Source organism: Cygnus olor, chromosome 10, assembly GCF_009769625.2.
Source record: "Cygnus olor isolate bCygOlo1 chromosome 10, bCygOlo1.pri.v2, whole genome shotgun sequence".
NCBI lineage: Eukaryota > Metazoa > Chordata > Aves > Anseriformes > Anatidae > Cygnus > Cygnus olor.
Genome location: NC_049178.1, coordinates 18,103,919 through 18,125,885, shown reverse-complemented (window position 1 = coordinate 18,125,885; position 21,967 = coordinate 18,103,919). Strand labels below are relative to the sequence as shown.

The window sequence follows — 21,967 nt, the reverse complement described above, 5'->3', positions numbered from 1 at the left end:
GTCCTGAACGTCTGAAGAGGCTGCCTGCCCCTTCCAGCCACGGCCACGTTACGCTGCAGGGATCCTCCCCTCTAGCTGGGAGCAGGGACTGTGCAAAGAGCCACCCGAGCAGGGAAATAACATCTCAAGCACGTGTGATACAGCCGGTGCTGCCAAGGCTCTGGGATCAGCACGGATGATAAGGGCAGGGTGTTAAATGTCAAGTGAGACCATGGAAAGAGTTATGTTCAGTGTTTCTTCCAGCTATAGTGTGCTTGCTTCAGCTTTAAATAGCCCCAGCATGAAAGTACTTGGATCCTTGTGGCAAAGAGGTTCACGTGCTTAAAACTCAGTGCAGGAAAGCAGTGGCCCACTCAGAGTGGGCCAGAATGGTATTTCCCACTCCACTTTTTTTTTCTTTATTTTATTTTATTTTATTTTATTTTATTTTATTTTATTTTATTTTATTTTATTTTATTTTTCCTTTCTTTTTCTTTTTTTTTTTTTTTTCTTTCCAACCAGTGGTTACCTGGGAACATTTCAGCTGTTACCCATCTGCAATCAGCTGATCTGATCTGCCTGCTGACTCCTGCTCTTGGCTGCCTGGTTCTGCTTTATAAGACCTTTCCTGGCAGAAAATCTTTTCTTTGCCTAGAGATTCTGCAAGCGAAGTGAGGACGTGGCTGGGATGGGACAAGTAAGTAAGGGATAGAGACAGGCAGTCCTGCTGTGGTGGTGAGCTGTAGTCACCTTGTCTCTGTGCTGCCTTGGAATATGGAGTTGCACCATAACACAATTTGTGTATTGTAGGTCTGCTTGGGAAGGTACAAAAGCACAGGAGATGGCATCAGCAGAGTTTCTTTAAAAATGAACATTCTAGATATGAGGCAAATATCAATGAAATACATTTTTAATTAAAGCTCATAAATCTGTCTAAAAGTGCTAGTAATTTCCTGGGACTCAGTCTCCGAATTGTTTTTGTTCACGGCATGCTGGCAATGTGGGGAGACTGAGCAGGATCAGGATGTTATTCTCACCACTGTTTCTCCTTGTGAGATCCACCTCAGGAGACTTGTTCCTGCTTCTGTGTCACGACTTCTTAGAAATGTCTGTAGGCAAGGGCTGCGTGTGCTAATTCAGTGCATCCTGTGATTGCCCTTCCTCCACGACCAGATTAATTTACTGTTATCCGAGATTCCCATGATGTACCTTGTGCCACTGTGAGGCCTGGTGTTTACTGCTGTAAACAAGAAACAAACAGAGGCTTTACATGTCTCATTTGGAGTAATGATACAGGCACTGCTGCATGGTATTCACTCAGTGTCTTGGAACTGTGGGGGCTGTACTTTGATATTGTTCCTTACAGCTCAGGTTGTTTGTAACATGGTAATTTGTTTTCGACCTGAGCTATAATGTTTTAAATGATGAGCTGCTCTCTGATGGTGGAATCTGGAGGCTTTTGCTGCAGCGTGTGGTTCCTGTCAGAGGCAGGCGGTGGATTCAAAGGAGTTAGCTGTGTAGTACATGCTCGTGGTCTTGGCCTTATTTCCAGTGAGATTGGCTGCACAGACAAAAACGAGCACCGCACTGGCAACCTTAGTGGGAGGACACCGGAAACGCCACTGGCATGGAGGCTGTCTGCCGCAGGCCCAGAGGCGAGGTGTGCCCTTCAGGAAGTCAGCACCCTCCTACCTTCTTTTCTTCTCCAGCTCTCCTGTGAAAACTGAGGCCTGCTGTGCCGAGGTACAACCTTTTATTGTAGTATTTTGTTCAGGATGAACGTTTTTGGTGGGCTCAGCATTAACACAGCGGGAGAAAGCTTGGAGTGGGCATACCAATGAATTTCAGACTCCAAGCTCTCCCAAGCAGTAATTATCTTGTCTTCTATTTAAAGAGCAGTAAATTAAATTGCAAGAGATGGTGCAACTGGTTTTCCAGATCTTATTTAATTTGGCTAAGCAGTTAGCATTTTCCATCTGCACAACATAATCATTAACTTTTTTTTTGTTTCTTCACTGTCACTGTACAGACCGCTTTGTATGGGTGATCTCTGCCCTTACTTACTGTTAGATTTCATTTTTTAAAGGAGTGTGGCTTCATTGATTTTTCTTTTAGGAAGAAGTACATATAAAATTATTCATCCTACTAAATGTGTTTGCAAGGAATCCTATGTGATTCATGGTCTTTGATCCTGCTATCGCTTATGTGGGTGTTTAACTTTACTATTGTGCATAGTCCCACTGGGGAGAATCTTAAATTAAGAAATACTATTATAAAAATAATGTGAGAATTTAAAGCACACATCCATGCTGTATTATGAGAAACATTTCCCTTTAAAACAAGAATGTAAATTAAATAGGAGGGAGAGAAGATTAGAAGACAGAAAAATGTGCCCCTGTGCAAGTCAGCTGTGTGCTCAAGTCAGATCGATCCCTGTCTGTCACCACTTCTCTGTCCCTGTGTTCCTCACTGTGTACAATTTTGGGCACCAGAATGTAAGAAAGACATAAAACTGTGTAAAACGGAGGTTTATGAAGATGGGGAAGGGTCTGGAGGCGAAGATATGTGAGGAGTGCTGAGGTCCCTGGGTTCAGCCCAGAGCAGAGCAGGCAGAGGGGAGGCCTCATGGCGGCCTGCAGCTCCCTCCTGAGGGGAGCGGAGGGGCAGGCGCTGAGCTCTGCTCTCTGGGGACAGCGACAGGACCCGAGGGAACGGCATGGAGCTGGGACAGGGGAGGGTCAGGCTGGGGGTTAGGGAAAGGTTCTGCACCCAGAGGTGGTCGGGCACTGGGACAGGCTCCCCAAGGACATGGTCACAGCACCCAGCCCTGACTTCAAGAGGCGTTTGGGCACCGCCCTCAGACACGGGGTCTGGTTTTTGGGGTGGTTCCCCGACACCCGACTTGTCCCCTCCCGTCCTTCCTCCCTTCCCCTCCTCCTCCTGCCCGCGTCCCTTGTCCCCTCCCCGCGCCCTCTCACGTCCCGCCCCCCCCCGATGCGGGCGGTGCTGCGGGGCCGGCCGGGGCAGGGACATGGCGCTGAGCCCCCCCGCCGGCCCCCCGGGCCCGCAGCCCCCGAGCTCCCCGGAGGGGCGGCCGGGGGGGCCGGGGCTGCCCCTGCCCCTGCATTCGCCCTGGACCTTCTGGCTCGACAAGTGAGTGGGGGAGCGGGGGGGGCTGGTTAGCGGGGGGCTGCCTTCGGGGGGGAGAACTTCTGGATGTAACGGACCAATTTGCTGGCTCCCCCCCCCCTTACACTTTCAGCCCACTATTAATAAAGTCACTTTCCGAGCCAGTTTTGCTTTCGTAGTTATCGGTGCCGGCGCCCCGGCTGTTGCTTTAAGCCCTAAATTTAGACGTGACGAGGGGCAGGGGGAGGCGAGGGAGGGGGGCCCGGGCCTGCCCGGGGGTTGGGGTCACCGTGCCGAGCCCAGGCCGAAACTGAAGATTAAATCCCGGCCTGCTCCCGGTTTGTGTTTTTGTCTTGTTATTAACCTTCTGTATCACCCCTTCTACTTTCTGTTGTGTTTCTCCTCTCCCTCAACCAAGAGAAGTTCTTCCCCCTGCGAGCCTTGCTGCGGGCTGACCGCCTTCCTGGCACTGCCCCGAGCTTCTCCTCCTCTTTTCTGTCCCTTTTTTATTTGGTGGTGGAGAAATAGCATGAAATTGACGAAAGCATGCAGATGGTCTCAGGTCCCGCAAACCTTATAAGTGACCCCACAAATCGCTCCCGGTTCGCCCCTTTGAACTGTGACTTAGTTACGGCCAGGTTCAGGGTCGGAATCGTGTTTTCTGTTTGGTTACTTCTAAAAAACAGGATTTGAACCACTTCCGAAGCAAGCTATCACAAAGATCTGCTTGTTTACATGAGCACGTGGAGATAAGCGTGTCCAGCTTGTATAATTTATGCCAGAAGTTAAAATCCATTTCAAGTTACTGACCTGTATCATGATCCCCCCCCCCCCAAGTCTTGGTTCAACTGCATTTCAGACTTTAAAATTTCAGACTTTAAAACTCAGTTATTCTGTTCTCTTTTCGTTCTCCCTCCTTCTGAGTGCATTTAATTAGGTAGTGTTGTTCTTCCTTGCCTTACAAAACCAAAAGTGAATGTATATTTAAAAAAAAGTGTGACCAGGCATCAACATGTCTTTAGCCCTTATATACGCTCCGCACAGTTTTGTTTACCAGCAACAGTAGCAGAATGACAGGGAGCAATATTACTATTTTTTTTAAATGTAAGTCATAAAAAGCACACGAGAGAGCTCTTAATGCACAACCAGGAACTTAGATGACTGCAGTGTGTGGAGGTTCGTGTGTCTACACAGTTCCACCGAAGCATCTGTACTGTTTACTGGTACACCCACACGGTTTGCTGGGGGACTGGTGCTTGGGCTTGTATGGGATGAACTTTCTGTAGAATACAACTGAGCATTTTTAACTTACTTCAGTAACTCCTAGTGTGGAGCAGTGGTGTTGTGTCATGAGATGGTATTGGTTCTGAGTTCTTCTATGTATTACACTGGTTTGGGGCTGAAATGCAGGAGGACGTGAGACTTGAGGGTAAGTAGATGTTGAGATCATAGAATCATAGAGTATCCCAAGTTGGAAGGGACCCATAAGGATCATCAAGTCCAACTCCTGGCACCGCACAGGTCTGCCCAAAAGTTTAGACCATGTGACTAAGTGCACAGTCCAATCTCTTCTTAAATTCAGACAGGCTTGGTGCAGTGACTGCTTCACTGGGGAGCCTGTTCCAGTGTGCGTCCACCCTCTCGGTGAAGAACCTGGTGAGATGGATATGTAGAGGTAGGCATCTTTCTGTCACTATAGTGAGAGATCCATGGCATATGTTCTGAGATCTCCGGCATGTGTCTTTTCATTAAGGCACATAATTAAAGTAAATATCCAGGAAGTAGCACTTCTTCTAGCAGCTTGTGACATGCTTCCAAGTGATTCACTTGGGTTTAATGGCCTCATTTTTTACCTTAGTGTCCCGGATTCATCTCCCACCTCAGAAGTAAATGCCTTTGTTTTATCCACATTAGCACTTGTTTCTCTAAACGCCTTGGCGTAGGTGTAACATCTGAGTGCTGCAGTCCTGTGACCAGGTTCTGGTTCACTGTCATTATCTCACACATGTCATGGGCCATTTGCATTTCCTGTAAGTGCTAAGCCTTCTTTCTTAGATGCGTCTAAAATATTAACGGTCTGACATCGCTTTCTTATATCTGACCCCATATATGCTTTAGGAAAGTGAGAGTGATGAAAGTGTTTGGGAAAATATTATTCACTAGTTTGACAAGTAAGTTCCCGTGAATGATCTTCAAATGCTCACAGGCCAGCCATTTCACATACAAAGACAGAAGCTAGAAGCTGTCGTTTTTTCCTGTTAACAGAAATGAGATTTAAAAAAAAATGTTAAAATGTTTAAAAGTCATGTACCAAGTGTTTTAAAACCAAGTCTTTAGATCTGCTGTTTTGTGTGTCCATTCTGCAGGTTTCCAAGCTGATACCTGCATGTCTTATTCGTAGTGCTTTGCATGCCGTGCACTGGTGATGTTACAAGGCCTGGGGAATTTCAGCAGGTCTTGCGGATGCCTTTGGTACCACCTTGGGAAGCTGGCTGGTGCTGGTGGCTCTTCGCACTCCTGCTCATCTCAGCGTGGCTGTGAATTAGTGCACAATTCTGCCATAGTTGTCTCTGGCTTTTAAACGAAAGATTGCATTTCTAGTTTTTGCAATACTGTGCAGTCTATTTTTTAACAATGAAGTGTGATTATGCCTCAGTGAAAGTAATAATTTGAAAACAAGGATTAGAAATCTGGTCGTTATATCCATGTTGTTTAGGGCATTCATCATGGGGATTTCACAAAAGGAGAAGTTAAGCGAAATGGCCATCAAAGGCTGGGATGTCATGGATAACAAGCCAGGTTAGGCTCTTGAAACTATCCCTTAATGGGATTTGGGGTTGTAGATCTAGATGCAATCTTTGTGTAAATACAAAGATGGTGAAACTGATTTTCCTTTTGATGTGTATTTTTGGGCACAATGCAAGTGTCTTACCTGGCCTTGTATGCCCTCTTATGATTAAAGCTACACTAAGTAAGCCTTTCCCTGCTAAAATAATAGAAGATACTAGTACTAATAGCTGTCTGCTTTTTTCAGCTTCTCAATGAGAAGCCAGAGGTTTTGTCAGTGGTTACAGTTTGTGGTCCGGAGTGTGTGTATGCACTTGCAGCGATGAAGATGGTGCATGTCCTTGCAGAAAGACATCTTTTGAAGATCTAAGTGCATCTAAGCTGACAGTTTTGCTGACATGCCACTTTCAGTCAACAGTGAGGAAAATATGGGTACCCTTCTTTCCAAATCGCTGCTATCAGAAATTGGACGCAGATCACAAAAGCCTAGTACAGAAGGCTCCTTTCCAGATAAGCGCTGTCAAAGATCTGCTCATGTCAGTGGAAGTGTGTGTGTGTATGCACACAACAGTGCAGGTTTCATTGTAGGGGCCTGTCTGCCTTCTCTTCTTGCCTCCCTTCAACAGTGCTTTTTAGGTAATTTTGTTTATGGTTCAACTCTTCTGTATCTTTGAGAGGAAGAATATGCTAATGAATGTTGTCAAATGTAATGCAATGTTAATAGACAACTCCAGGAAAGTGAAAACATTCTCACATAAATATATCCCTATATGCTGATTTTTCTCTCTCCAGTTTATAGCGATGAGATCTATATAAATAATGTTTAGTAGACAACTGAGCTGTTTTCATAATAATTGTGAATCATTATAACTGAACACATCAAATATTGGAAACTAAACTTAATAATTTCCCTTCTTCCCTGTAACAAAATCCTATTTATCTAGAATCATCTATTTCATCTATTAAAGCTCATGAGTAGGTGGCTTGCAATGGAAAATGATGGTTAATATTATAAAAACGTTCAACCTGGTAAATGCATTTTGACAGGCTTTGATGGCTTGAAATCAGTCTTTGTCTGTATTCAGGATGGATTGCCAGATTGATTTAGTTGCCACAGCATGTTTTTGAGTTTATGCTTTGCAAGTAAATATTTTGCTTATTTGTACCCAAACCAGTTGTGTCGAAGTACTGACAGTGGTATCTTTAAAAGTACTCGGCAGCTTTTAAAGCTCCTGCTAAAGCCATGGAGTGATTCCGCTGGGAAACAAAGGCCAGTGTGAGTACGTACGAAAAAAACTTCTATCCTTGGCTCTTTGCAGGGAAACAGAAGAGCTACAGTTCAGCGTCACATTAACATAAGCACAACCACCTGGAGGTTTATTCATGCATAAAACAATGGAATTTATCTTTGTGTCTCTTGTTCTTTATTCATGCTGGAATAATAAAGGAGCAGCTAAGCAAGCTGGCAGTAGGATTCAGTTTGGGTAGGTTATTTGTCTCCATGCTCCATTTCTAACTAATGCCCCTGCAGTTTACTGGGGTGGGCCTGACCTCGTTAGGCAGCTCAGTTCTTCCAGAAGTTGCACTGAAACTTCTCCCATAAATATTCTGCAGGTGCAGGAAGGTGTTGGGAATCGCAGGGCACGGAGCAGGAGAGCTGCTGAATATTTCATGTGCAGGCTCCATGGGGAAGCTGGGTGTGCATTAATGGGTTGGTGGCCCACGGGCTGAGATGCCCGCCTCCAAAAGCTGTGTCCAGCTGCTTTCTGACGCAGCCTTTTCCCTCCTGCTCCTAGGGGTTTGCAGTGCTTGTTGAGTCGATTCAAAATGGCACCATGGCAATAATTCAAAATTCATTGTGGCGCATCAGCTTGATGTTACTGTTGATGGTAGCAAAGTTATCCCAAAGGGAGGAACCCCATAATGACCTGCAAATACAGACCCTTAAACGAAGCTTTCTGTTTTGTAGTAGAGTGTGTAGTGAGTTTTCTTCAGCAAGGTACACAAACATCTTATTACTCCCAGCTTATATTGCAAGCATTTGTCGGAATAGTTACAGAAATAGGAGTATCTACAGGTTTCTTCATTAGAAACTCATCTAACACTTGTGCTAGTTTAATCTAAACTTATTGTCTGTACTTGGTTAAAAAAAATCACTATTTCCTGGGTTTCGAGGCACAAAACCCACTCAATTGTCATCTGTTACCTGCTGAGTTTCTGGGTGGCTATCGCAGAACAGCTGCAGTTCATTGCTGTCAGCAATCTGTAATTTTGAATGAAATGCACTTTTTCCTTCTCTGGCTGTCTGCGATTTAAAATACCGTTTCTGTCCTATACTCATGTGTTAAACCCAATTTGTGCAGGTGTAACTTCTGCAGCAAATGGTCCTGAAACTTTTAAATTGATGCATGCTGTCATTTTATCATTTACAGTCCCTTCAGGAGTATTTGCTTAATAAGGTTTAGGGGTTCACGCTCATACCCATAAATCAGTGGCACTTCTCAGAGCTGGGTGAGAGGCTGACATAATGCAGTGTAATCTTGTGGGCATGAAGTGCTTGCCAGGCAGGTTACTAAGAATAAATGAGTAGTCAGTCACCTTAACTTTTAAAACAAATAATTTGCTGGTTGATTGGTGCTTTCTGCCAGCTGATAATGTTTTTTTTTCCAGACAAACTATGTGATCTGCAGCTATCAAAATGAACCATTTGATGACCTCGGAGTGGAATATTCTGTCTTTCATTCTTAGCTGATCTTTAAAATGGCGTTAAAATAACTACATGGCTACCGTGATTATCTGGATAACCTTTGAAAGCTATCATTACAGACTGGATTTCTCTTTCATTTGAATAGACCTTACCATGGCAGCATCTCGGGAGCATTATCAGTGTGAACATGCAGAGAAGATGCCACACGTTGTACAGCAAAGTTAACCCCGTAGGTATCGGTGATCTGCAGTTAGCAAACTGGCAGTAGGACGTAAGAGAAGAAATTTCTTGAACGGTGGTATGAAACAAGAAGAGGCAAAATTGTCTCATGTTTTGCCTGTTAAAGGTCTATAATACGTGACACAAAGTGAGATGTGCTGCTTCTGGTCAGCAGCAAGGAAAAAGTAAGTGATAGTTTGTAAATCCGCTATTCCTCGTTGACAGTTACCTCCCTGCTGAGTTTTCCATCTCCTTTGACTCCTTACTACTTTCATTGTTTTGTGTGTTCGAAAGCTGTCTGACTTTGGATCTGTTAAATACTGTGGATTCTTCTTTTTGCTCTTTAATGGTGAGTGCAGAGATGCCACCAGTCACGATAATAATTTCTTCCGAGCACACTGAAAGCTTTGTTTGTTGTTGTTTTCACATTATCAGTCTTCCAGTGGGAGTTTTTGTAGTTCATGAACCACAGGACTCAAACCTGCACTATATTGATTTCTTGTCTGTTTTTTATAACCTCTAGTTAAATTAATTACTGAAATTGGGGCATCAAATGCCCTGTTTTCTTGTCGAGTCCATCACAGTGACGTAGTCTTGTATCCAGTGATCATTAGCTAGTCTGTCCTATGCAGGAAAAGACGGAAGGGTTTCTCTGCTGCTTTTGTGACTTTAAGTCATTTGCTTTGATAGGAGTCCCCCAAGAAACCTGGGGACCAGTATTAAAATTTTGAAGATCTGGTGCTGCTTCAGCAGTTTTGCTTGTTTAATTATTTCATTTCTTCTGTGTGGATACCCCTTTCTGCCCCAGAGCCTGAATTATATCTGTAACAACTGAGAGTTGTTGCAGTGTTTTACATGCTGATCAGATGTACCGGGACAAGCAGCTGCAGAGACGGGAGGGTTACTGGAGTCTGGTTTGCCCAGAAAGATCCCCTTGGATCTTTCTTCAGCAGGTACCCGAGCAGCAGCTGTATTCCCCTCTGTTTGTTGTCTCCTCTGTTACTTCTGTTTGTGGGCTCAGTCTTCTGAGTGCCATGTTTCCTGTGCAATGGGAGGTTGCTTTGTGATCTTTGTTCTGCTTTAGAAAACCCGCGTTAGCTTCTGAGGGAGAAAATGTTTGTGGTTTTAACAAATTGAATGAGCCCTGGAAATTTTGACCGCGTTCCCACCAAGTGCGCCGGAGGGTGCGTGCTGGGATTGTCAGGTGGGTGGTGATGGAGCGAGGACACCTGGGGACGTGGTGGATGTACTGTCCTGCGTTGCACGCACCCGAGAGATGGCACAAAGGCTGAAAAGGGCACAGTGCTGCGGTGCCGTAAGGCAGCAGCTCCGGTTGGGATGGGAGCTTGGGAATGGTCGATGTGAGGGTGACCCAGAGAAGCTCACCCCATCTCTGGTGTACGGCAGCGTAGCCCTGCGCCCTGGCAGTGAGACCAGCCCAAGGACCTCTTGGCTTTGTGGCAAGTGTCAGCAGCAGACACGGCTTGAAGAATTAATTGTTGCTGGTGGAAAGACTGCCTGAAATTCCAAATTTCCCACGTGGATTGAGTTAGGTGGCTCACAGCACCGAAACCAGGAGCTGTCCTCTGGCACTCTGCGTTCCCATCAGCCCGTACGCGTCTCCCATAAAACACTAACACTAGAAGCGCTCTGCGGTGAAATCAGCTCAGTATAACGGCAATACGCCAGTTAGCCCTGCGTCTTGCTCTCCTTCAGTCCATCCGAGGGATGCAGGAGCGGGGCCGGGGGCTCCTGGTGCTGCGCTGGGCTGGAGCCCGCTGCCACCTGGCGGCCGCTGCCCCCCCTGCGGCGTGCCCGGGGTCTGGGGGTGCCGGGGGTCTCGGGGTGCCCCTGGCTCTTGGGAGTCACTGGCAAACAAGCTGGGAATGCGAGCTTAGGGGCTGCAGGTTCCAGACAAATAACTTTTTTTTTTTCTCCTGATGTCTAACAGCTGAAAAGTGTGGTGTGGCAGTTAGGAGCACTGAGATTTTTGGTTTAAAATCTTAATTTTACCTGCTTACTAAAAGTGATTTCATAAAATAGCAGCTGGGCTTCGTCTTTATAGGTCCCTTCCAACCGAACAACTCTATTCTATTCTAAAATCCCAATTTACCTGGCAAATCTCTATTTACTCAAAAGTATAAAAACAATGGAGTTCTTCTCTTTAAATGATTAATGATAATTAGAATTGGAGTTTTCTGTGTAGCTTTGATATGTGGATATTTCATCTTCACACTCGTGTGATTCACTTCTCCCTATCTGTCTCCCTTCTTCCCTCTTGTTAAAATACATTTTTATTAATCCCTACTTTCTTTTTCCCCCCCAAGGTCACTACCTGGTACTACAGCAGCTGAATGTGCCTCAAACTTGAAGAAGATTTATACAGTACAAACAGTGCAGGTAAGGCTGGCTCTGCTCTAGCGAAAAAAAAAAAAAAGCAAAACTTAAGGTGTGAAGCAGCATTAACACCCATACAGGTGAGTCACGCTCACGGCTTTGCTCACCTGTGGTAGGAAGTGTAAGCGTTATTGTGCATGGTTGTGTGTGGTATTACTTAGTCACTGTTTGAATTTCACTTGGCTTTCCAGACCAGAAAAGGAGGAAATATTGGCTTGATCAGGCAAGCCCACCCATAAACTTTCCGGAGCTTCCACTTGTGCCTGTGCTGTGTTGTTATACTTGATGTGTTTTTAAGTATTTTTCCTGACTTTTCTCGAAGTTTAATACAGAAAATCATTGCATAAAGACTAAATGTTACAGCCTGTGTTTTTTTTCTTCTTTCTACCCTGGAGCATGATTTTTTTTAAATAAAAACAAAAATCTATCCAACTGACACATCAAAATGCTTTTATATCATGCAGCAATGAGAAATTCTGCATGGTTGTGTCATCTGCCAGTGCCCATCAGCGGGCATCTCTTGCAAGTAAACTGCATTTTTGTTTTATACCAGAGTTACCATGCCTGTGTTAGCGGGATGGTTGCATCAGCTGTGCAGCGGAACATCTCTGTCAAGTTTGAGCTGACAGCACCAGTGGGTTTGTTTCAAAACCAGCTACTCTGGCTATTGTTTGAACTGTTGGAAAAAGGTCAGCATAAGACCACAAAACAGTGTACACAGTATCTGGTAATGGTCATTTTCCCACTCTGAATCCAGTCTTTATTCATTAAAGTATTGGGCTTTATTGTTCAAAAAAAATTAAGTTTTTTTTTCCCCATGGATTTGGGGTTGAAAATACAAAGAATCCCTCTAGGTCCTTTGGGAAGACCCAGGCATGAGGCCAGGTAAGCACGAGGGGAAAGCTGAAGCCAGTGCTTGGTGTTGGCTCTCCCGCGGGAGCCACTGTTTGTGCCTCTTTTTCCATATTCATCGGTGAGAGGAGCAGCACTGCACAGTGGCCCAGAACTTACTATAAATGTTCCTATTTCTCACAGATTTTTCATACCCACTTTTATATTTTTAATAGTTTTCCTTCTCTTCTTGTGACTGGATAATGGTAATGGCTGTTAGATGGAATTGCCAAGGGCTACAAAATCTTACTGCATAATGTTGCAGTCTTTGTTTCTAAGTTGTGCTAATGATTAAGTATTAGATGAACTAATACTTAATGTTGCATCACTACATGTTGATGCAACATAAGTCTTTAAAATCCTTTCTTCATCCTGGCTGTTGGATAAAGAAGAAAGGGAATTGGGATCCCTTCAATCATCCCTCCCTGTTGCTCACCACCACCTCTAGGTGCCTTTTATCCACCCCAAGCGCATGTGACAGCTGCTGCTCTTACTACCAGAAAAGCTGGGATGTATTCTGATGGATCCTGCATCTTTTCATTTCTCCCCCATTCCTGTATTAACGTGCATCTCAAGTTCTTTGTCTCATGAAATTGTGATCAAGGCAGAGTAGTTGGACAGCTAGTTAGGGATTTAGTTCTACAGCATTATCGCTATTTCTTTGTAGTTCAAGATGATCCCAGTGAAGTTTTAGACTAGCTGTTAGTGACACAAGGTGGAGATTTTATGTAAGTATGTATCTTTAGTACGTTAAGGAAGTTTAGTGTACTGGTTTGTTCGGACATACTTTAGTGTAAACACACAAGTGAAATTGCAGTAAGTTGACTGACTACAATGCAGTAAGTTTCATTTACTTGTAACGCAGAAGATGACAGGTCTCCAGGAGTAAGATGTAATGTTTTATAAACCAATGTAATGGTTTTAGAGAATATGACCAAGGAAGTAAATTCATCTGAAATGTAGTTTCTTGTGTTAATACAACTAGTTTTTTGTTTGTTTTTATAAAGAATTTCTGGAGTGTCTACAACAACATTCCTCCTGTGACAAGCTTGCCCCTGAGATGTAGTTACCACTTAATGCGGGGAGAAAGACGGCCACTTTGGTAAGTGTGCTATCATCAGACACTTCTGGGAGTGGGCACTGGGAAAACCTGACATGGGGAAAGGAGGCAGGCGTGGGCCAGGAGCGTCACCTTTCTGTTGCCTGCAAATGCCTGACCTTGCAAAAAGTATCCTAGGGGTTATGTTAAGCTTAAAAGTGACTTGTACTAAAGAGAATCATTATTAAAAGTGCAGGCTGTAATTTAATTGTCCACCTTTGAACATAAATGTCAGAAATTAAATTATGGATTAACAATTAAGAAATTAAAATGTGCCTTTGAAATCTGGTTCAAGACTGCACAGAATGTTACTTGTCTTTGAAACACGCTATTACCTTGCAAATTTTTCTTTGCAGTGAAGCTAGCGTAATAATGATGCAAATAACTGGTGTGTCCTTAACTGTTCTTCACCTGTACAAAATTATGGAGCATGCATTAAAATGTACTTACAGGCTTGGGTTAAAACCAACTTAAGGCATTATGAAGTGGTGCATTGCAGCAAGTCCCTACTTGATTGTGGGATAGTAATGAAATAAAGTATAAATCATTGATGTTTTCCTTTCAGAAATTGAGTTTAGCATACCTTCTTCCTGATCCAGTTCCTTCACATCTTAATTATCTTAAACATTTGCTGAAGAGATTTGATCTTTTTGACATCATTTGCACTAGACTGTAATTGGATTAGGGTTCTCTAACTGGATCATCGTGTCTCTAACTGGATGTTGAGTTACTACAGGAGGTTTCTGTCCTAATCTACTGAAGAGGCAAATACTTCTTTAAAGTGAAACGCGTCTGAAGATCTGTGTTAGTTTTCTAAAAAAAAATAAAAAAATAAAAAAATACTGTGACTGGCCAGAATAGCTAAATTGGGTTTGAACAAAATGTTGGTGTCTGTATAAATCAGCTGGGCCAGTGTGTGCAGTTCCTTGATATTTTTGAACGGATTTTTTTCTTCTAGTCTTAGTTTTGGTTTGATAAATCACTGTTGAAGGTGTGAAATGCAAAAGCTTTTCCTGAAAATGATACATCGGTTTTAAGACTAAGTAAGCGTATGCGCTGCCTTGTAGGGAAGGGATTGCAAGAGGTTAATACCGTTGGTAGCCCCCTGGCTTAACGGTAATTACTGCTGAGCAGCTTTTCTCAGATTGCAGTTACGGCGTACTGGCTAACCCCGCAGCACTGGTTTTTAGGAGGAAAAACAAATTCAGAAGAATGAACTGGGGACTTGCAAAGGTTTCCCTCCTTCTGCCACAGGTGTTTATATGGACCAGTGGGATATCACTGACCTGGAGAGTCTCTGCGGCTTTCATAATGGCTTTAGCTACTCCAAAAGTGACCTTTAGGTTGTGCCTTTAACTTCGCTTTTACAGAGCCTTAACAAAAAACTAAAAGCCCTAAAATTTAAAATGTTACAGAAAGAATTGTAACAGAAAACTTGAAAAGTTCAGAAGTTTCTGTGTTGTACCTTTTTAATTAAAAGACAGTTTAAAGCTTATGTCTGTCCTGGCCCCAGACAACTTCAGTCTTTTTTTTAAACAAAGACAATTAATTTCTAGTTGTCACAAAACTGAAATGAAGTGTACTCATGGTTTTTATTAAAATGGATAAACTTGAGAGTAACAAGTTGCTTCTGTGAAAATGATATGTGCCAGAGTTCTTCCAAAATAAAAGGTTACCATAGTACAACATAAAATTGCTTTGTGGCTTGTTCCCATATAGTGTGCAGCCACTTCAAAGCTAGTCCGTAGCCAGGGAAAATGTATATATTTTCCAACACACAAAACTTGGGAGAGGGATTAGGTGTTGAGAGATACAGTTCATATGAACAATGGAAGAATTATGTCTGGTGTCAGAAGTCATAATTTGAGTCACGCTACCCGGAGCTAGTAATTGCATTTCAAATGGGATTTTTCTGGGAAAATTAACCCCTGAACATAGGTTTATCTTGATGTGGATCTGAATGCTTATTTTATTGATCTATTTCCCATAACCAGGGAAGAGGAAAGCAATGCCAAGGGAGGTATATGGAAAATGAAGGTCCCTAAAGAAAGTACGGTATGTAATACTGACTCTTTCCTTGGATTTTTTTTGGAAGGGGATTCCTTTAAATTCCATGTGATAAAGCTGTCGTAAGACTTTCTAGTTCTGACATCATCCAATACAACAACCAAACGCCATTTTAAAGTCTGGAATCTTTTGCTTTAAGACAGTGAGCAAAAGTTTATTTTCAGCTAATTTAATATCTCTTGTTTTGATCACATTTGTCAAGGTATTATAAATCAAATGAAAGCTGCAGTGTTGTATTCCATTTGACAAAGATGGTATTCTATAAACGCCTTTGTTCTCAAGACTCAGTTTGCTTACAGGCATGCAAACCAAAACATAAAAACCTCCTCCTGATAATATTACAGCCAGAACCTCAGTAATGCTCTTCAGCAATCCGCACGCATGGTTCAGCACAACTTCTAGAGTTTCACAAAGTGCCAAATGCTCCCAAATTTTGTGTCAAACTTAGTAGGACTGCTTGTGCTTGGCACTGCTTGTATGTACTACATGTGGGAGTGAGGAGCACTGTGCTTTTCTCAGGACAAACGAGGACTAAGGCTTTATCTCCACAGGTAGCTAGTCCCATCTAATGTCTGTCTTCCCTCGAAAGAGGGAAGATCTTGTTTATTCTCTTCTCCTCATCCCCCTTGTGATGGCTCTGGTGCTCACCAAACTGTTTTGTGAGCCAATTTAGCACACTATGATGTCAGTCTCTTTTTTTTTAAACTTATTTTTTAATTTGATGAGTGTGTAGCCAGGAGAGTTTATTTTAATGACTATGTGGGGTAAAGGAGAGAAGAATAGTGGGATCATCCCCTTTGGCAAGATTGAGTTTGAGGTTGTCAGTCACCTCACATGTGCATCTTGTGAACGCGGTGCTTCTTAGTTTTCTCTTTTTGGAATTTAGAAATGCAAAAGATAAAATGTACAGGCAGGCATGTCATTGTTCTAGCCCTGCTGAAACAAATGACTTTGTGTGCTGAGTGTTGCAGTGCTGTCAGATGCATGTAAGTGCCTTTTCCTGTGACCTGCCACAGGGAAGAGGTCTGACCTATTCACATGTTGTGTGTGTGCAGGTGGGGTCTGGATCAGGCCTTTAAATACTAAACATGAACTGTAAGAAAAATGTGACAGCCTTGCAGAAGGCATTAAATGCTGAAAGATGGTACTTGAAACTTCAGCCAAAAGCTAATTGGTTTTGCCTGTGGGCTCTTTCCCATATGTGAATTGCAGCTTTCTTCCCTCCAATCCCCAGTGATCACAAAAGACTCTGAAATTTTCTTTTTCCTATTATAACCCAAGGTGTGAAGATTGTCATCAGTGACAAGTGGTTTTGGGAGCCTGCATTATTGTGTGATGAATTTAGGGACCCCAAAGAAGCCTTGTTTTTCATAGAATGGTCACCACTTTCTGACATGAGGTTACTTTCTGATATCTCAAATTAAGTACCACATGTCTCTGGTGTCCTCTGTAAAGTTTAATTGGAGATGAACCTGAGTCAGCTTTTAGTACCTTTGTAAATGGCATAATATATTATTTATGCCTATTTCTCAGTCTTGGCTTCATGCTTCTAATCACCGCACACCCAGACCTCATCTCCTTGGCCAAGACGAGCCGTCTTGTACAGCCCTCACTGGAAGATAATGCGCTAGAGCAGTGCTTGGAGAGGGTGTGGAGGGAGGGAAATGTGTTTTTTTTCTAAAGACACCAGTCTTCTAAGTGGTATGAAAATCTGACCGACAAAATACTGACACTTAAATGTTGTTGCATGCGTACGGTGACCCTTCTGTATGCTGGTTTTTAATACAAAAACTAATACTTTTTAGATCCTTATAAGCCTGATCCTGCAACTGCTCACTACTGGATGAAGTGCTTCCTACCCATGAGGCCGTGAGGACGACTCACGGTAGCGAGCACTGCGCCCGGTAATGACTGTGCATGGTCATCGCACGTTAATGTACGGACTGGACGCTGGCAGGCAAGGGCATCATTTCGCAGGCTCACACTGACATCCTCAAGCTGCCTTGTGAGGCATGGCAGCAGTTCTTCCCATAGCATAGCTTCATGTTATGGATAGGATGAGGTGGTTATGAGTCACAGGAACGTCTGGTCCTTTGTAGTCCAGAAGATGGCTTAGGAGTACTTGGAAGCTCCATTAAGGCAGTTTATTGGTTTGTCATCTCTGTAGCTGCTTGCTTTTTGTTTTAATCCTGGTGCATTTAATTACTATTTCTTCTGCTTTTGTTTTAACCCTGGTGCATTTAATTGCTCTTTCTTTTTAATAGTACTAAAATTCAAGTTAATTTCAAATAGCAGAAAGGCATTCCTTAAAAGAAGTGTATTAATAAAATCTTTATGGTGATATAGCAAAATATATATATATTACAGAATACATCAATGTCTGTATTTTCTGTCCCTGTAAATGCACACCTTGGAGCATATTACTGAACGTGTTGATCCAGAGGCATTCCAAAATTTGTATGGTCTTTTGCTTAGGTAATAAATGCCAAAAGCAAATAACAGTGTAATTCGTCTAACAGAGCCAAAGAAAACTGGCAGATAGTTGTTATTCCCCTCCGTTTTAACTCTCTAGTGAGCATCTGAATTTGTTGAAAGACAGCCTTATTTCATAGTCAAGGCAAATCACACTTGATGTTTAAATAATAAATCCATTTAACTTGTTGGTAGGGATTTCTGGTACTTTTTTTAATGTGGATAGTAATTGTATTTTCATAGAAACAAATGATCACAAGTAAAGCCTTACTTTTTTATCATGGGAATTTCTTGGGAGAATTCTGCTTTCATGCTGTACGTTGATCAGTGCATTCAGGATGCGTCATGGACACAGACACAGAGAAAGTAAATATAGTTTAAAAATACATATATTTTTAACAATTCTTTGTTACAGTATTCATTTCCAGGGTCTAAACTCTTGCTCCAACTATATTGAAGAAATTATTAATATAACATAGCGTGTAATTGCAACAAATACTTTCTTGTTTAGACAACCTCAGAAAGAGAGCGTACTCAAAATGGAGCTAGCAAACCTAACTTTTAAATTAAGAGATAGTAAAGCAAAAGTAACTTTTTTTCTTCTTATTAGGCAGCAGTTTGGAAAGAGCTTCTGTTAGCAACTATTGGAGAACAGTTCATGGATTGTTGTGCAGCAGGTAACTTTTAAAAGTGATACTGGTATCGTATCCATACCTACCCTCAGGAAGAGGAGGATGAGGTATTTCAGCTGTTCCAATGCAGAGCTACCTATAGACTCCAGCTCAACAGCCTGTGTTCTTGGGAAGCCAGCAGATTATCAAGGTTTTAAATGTCTGTCTCTTTGCCAGCATTTAAATGATTAATATTAAATTCTACAATGCCAGAACTCTGGCACACCAAATTACATTTCTATACCGGATTGTTTGTACTGTCACAGTTGGAAGCAACTGAATTAGATAGATGCCCATTAGCCCTCATGGTCCCTTCTGGTTACGGGCTGCCTGGGGAAGCACCAGAGCAGACCTGAAGCACAGAGAAGCTGTGTGGTTTGCCTGTGGTGGTGTTAAAAACCCATAACAGAGCTGTAATGGAAACACGGGTTTTCTGAACCCCAGCTTAGCACTCTAGCCAAAGGTGATGCTTTCATTATCACTTAAAAGCATTGCTTAGGTCAAAGTAGTCTGTAGTGTGATTTAATTTACGTAAAATTCTTGAAATACCTTGCTGGCTTACCGGAAAACAGTCATTAATTATCCAGAAGTTCATATGTGGTTTTGTTCAGATGTAATGATTTAATGAAATCACTTTCAGAATAAACGTCTCTTCTGTGCTTACACATTTCATTTGGAAATGGACTCCAGGAAGGCGCTGGGAATGCCGGCGTGCTTAAGGTGGATCAGCAAGTGCTGCTGCTCAGTCACGGGCAGCGAGTATGAGCCTGTGACCATCTCGTGCATCCAGGCTCAGTTACAGAGCTGGCTCTTCTGTCTGGGTTATGTGAATGGCACTTCTGCGTCATCTCTTGTGACCCTGTTTACCTCTCCTAAACACAAATATCGGACTAAACTAGCTGTTAAAATGAAACTGAACAACCAGTTCGGAAGTGTTCCTTCACTGCTTTATCACAAAGGGGGAAAAAGAGTTTCTGAGGAAAAATACAATACAGCTAATCCACCACTGCAGGCTTTTGCTTGCGGTGTTTTACTGAAGGTAGATTTCCCTTAGTAGTTCATATTGCTAAACGTACTGAAGGGAATCCCAAGATTACCTCCTGGTCAAGGATAAGTGTTAATAAATAATCTTGCGGCACTTCATTAAAACCATTATGAGGTAATATTTGCAATAGTTTCTATAAATAGCGTTTGTTTCTTTCTGATGACCGTTCTGTCTGGTTTGAACACTTGTATTCCCTGCATTGGAGATTGTTCTTTCATTGCTTCAGTTTGTTCAACTTCTGGGCACTTGCACAGCACATAAGTATCGAATTAGACATGTCTCACTTCTCAAGTATTTTTTTTAATGATGCTTCCTCTTCTATGCAGATGATGAAGTAATAGGGGTTAGCGTCAGCGTTCGTGACCGTGAAGATGTTATACAAGTCTGGAATGGGAACGCTTCCTTAGCAAGTGAAGCTAAAGTTTTAGAAAAGATATATAAACTTCTGCCACACACCTCTTTTAAAGCAGTGTTCTATAAACGTAAGTATTTTTCGCTAGTTAATTTCCACCATCCTTAGAGAAACAAGATGCTGGTGGGATATTTCCGTGGGAATAACCTCTCTGGTTCCTCATTAGCCATTTGGAAACACAGCATCTCTCGTTGCATTGAAATTTTTTCCTAAGAATTACAGATGGTCTTGTGCCTTAGCTACCATTCAAAGCATAGAATATTTTAGATTTAATTTTAGAATGTATTCAGCTTTATGCTTAATATACCTGATTCCTAAAGTTAGTGAGAGACATCTTGATAGCTGCCAAGACTGCATGCTTTTTAATGTGGGTATTGATTTAGTGGAACCAGTTACAGACAGGATTTTAAGGGATCCCTTTCTTTAGACTATATAAATGTGTAATCAGAACAGCGTATTCCCGAAAATCACTCTTCGGCACATTGTGTCTTCCTAGACTGCTTGTGCATCGCTGTCTTTCCTCTTCATCTTTTCAACCCCTTGAAAAAATTTACGTTTTCTTTTTATTCCCCCCCCCCTTCTCTCTCCCTTAGCACACAGAGAGCACCATGCTTTTGAAGGCAGACGTGGAAAACATTAAGCACAGTCTTGTGCTTGACACTTAGTGTTCTGAGGTGGTCTGAACGAGCAGAAGGATGGCTGGAAGTCCTGCAGAACCACTACCTGCAGTGGCCCTCTTGAGTTTCCAGCACTTCAGATTGGGCTATTGCTGCTGAAAATGAGGAAACATAGTTACCCTGCCTGCCAAATGTGCCATTCATTACTTCTTGTTTGGTTGTGTTTTTAATTCTTCATTGTTTCTTTAAAAAGTTATTTTGGCCACTATTTTTTTCAATCCGATCATATTTATTCCGATTTCATTAAGATAGAATGCTTTGTTTTTTTCTGTACTGTACTTAGTTAAATGCAAATGTGCACAAACATGATACGCTGCTTTCTCTAGATGTGCTGTGCATAGAGGGATACTGGCTTGGTGAAATGTGTTTTCAGTTTTCATTTTGAGACATTCCTATCATGCTAAGATTTACTCACTGTCTTTGTCCCAAGAGATGAAGGAGTTGCACTGCATTATCCTAATGGACTATGTAATCTGGTCTTGCACTGACAACAGCACACATGCTGTAAGAATAAAGAGTGAAGTATTCACTGAATGAGCAACTAAAGAGACACGCTTATATTGGAACTAACCCTCTGTGAGATAACGTTAACGAGTGCTTAAAGTGCGATGACTTCAAAACAACTCTTCTTCAGGCTAGTATTGAGAGATCTTAAGGTAAAAAACCCTGCAAACTCTAAACCCCCTATTTAAGAAGGGTTCGTCTCTATTTTTTTAGTGTATGATATTTTTCTGTACACTATGGGAAAAAGTCATGAATCATTTCTAATGCATTTGACTAACTGGATCCCCATCCCTCACACTTCTGCAGTTATTTTAGGGCCCGTACTCGTGGAGGGTCAGGTCAGAATTGCTGTTGATTTCAGTGCAAAAGAAGAAATTCTCTCTCTGTTTTTAAGCTATCAGGGCTCCTTAGGTCTTTTTTTTTTAATTTAAAGAAAATAAATGGATTTCGTTTTCCAGCATGAATGTGAACATTAACTGTGCTACTCTTTAAATGTTTGTCTATATTAATTATGAGGTGTCGGTTTGCTTTACTATACTACCAAAGATTTAGTTCCTTTTGCAAGAAGAAGCTGCAGCATAGAGAAGAATGTGTGCTCCGCTCAGCATTACTTCATTGGTAAGAGTTCTTGTTTGGCGACTGTTCAAATTGCACTGATTTCCACATGTTTAGAGTATTAAGAAGCAGCCATTAGAATCAAATTTAAAAGTAAGGATTGCACATGAGGTTTTTTTTACAACTTTGTATTTATGAATTAAAACTGCAGTTAATGAGATTATTAATTAAAGAAATAAAGAAATTTTCTTAGATCAAATGTCTTGCTTCTGTGATTGATTTTGAAACAAAATGTTACCAGACCTGCTTTTTTAAACCTGTGTTTTTCAGTAAAACTTCTCTTACAAGCTATCTAC

The 21,967-nt window shown here is 42.2% G+C and overlaps 1 protein-coding gene across 3 annotated transcripts; it reads left to right on the top strand.

Annotated features, from left to right (window-relative positions):
• The first annotated feature begins 595 nt into the window (after positions 1-595).
• On the top strand, positions 596-21,870 carry EIF4E3 (eukaryotic translation initiation factor 4E family member 3). 3 transcript variants are annotated; one of them, XM_040568737.1, is made up of 7 exons: positions 596-676; positions 11,149-11,221; positions 13,117-13,211; positions 15,203-15,263; positions 18,358-18,424; positions 19,790-19,945; positions 20,469-21,870. In XM_040568737.1, the coding sequence occupies exons 3-7, from the start codon at positions 13,186-13,188 to the stop codon at positions 20,513-20,515; spliced, it is 357 nt and encodes a 118-aa protein (XP_040424671.1). In that variant the 5' UTR covers positions 596-676; positions 11,149-11,221; positions 13,117-13,185; the 3' UTR covers positions 20,516-21,870. The 3 variants fall into 3 exon arrangements, with proteins under 3 accessions (XP_040424671.1, XP_040424669.1, XP_040424670.1); XM_040568735.1 differs by lacking the exon at positions 596-676 and adding an exon at positions 2,965-3,132; XM_040568736.1 differs by lacking the exon at positions 596-676 and adding an exon at positions 8,571-9,006.
• The last annotated feature ends 97 nt before the right edge of the window (positions 21,871-21,967 follow it).

Excerpts from the sequence above, each read along its gene's own strand:
- EIF4E3 (XM_040568735.1), top strand. The coding sequence starts at position 3,011 with ATGGCGCTGAGCCCCCCCGCCGGCCCCCCGGGCCCGCAGCCCCCGAGC. Across the intron at positions 3,133-11,148 it reads TGGACCTTCTGGCTCGACAA|GTCACTACCTGGTACTACAG; the intron begins GTGAGTGGGGGA and ends TTCCCCCCCAAG. Across the intron at positions 15,264-18,357 it reads AGGTCCCTAAAGAAAGTACG|GCAGCAGTTTGGAAAGAGCT; the intron begins GTATGTAATACT and ends TCTTCTTATTAG.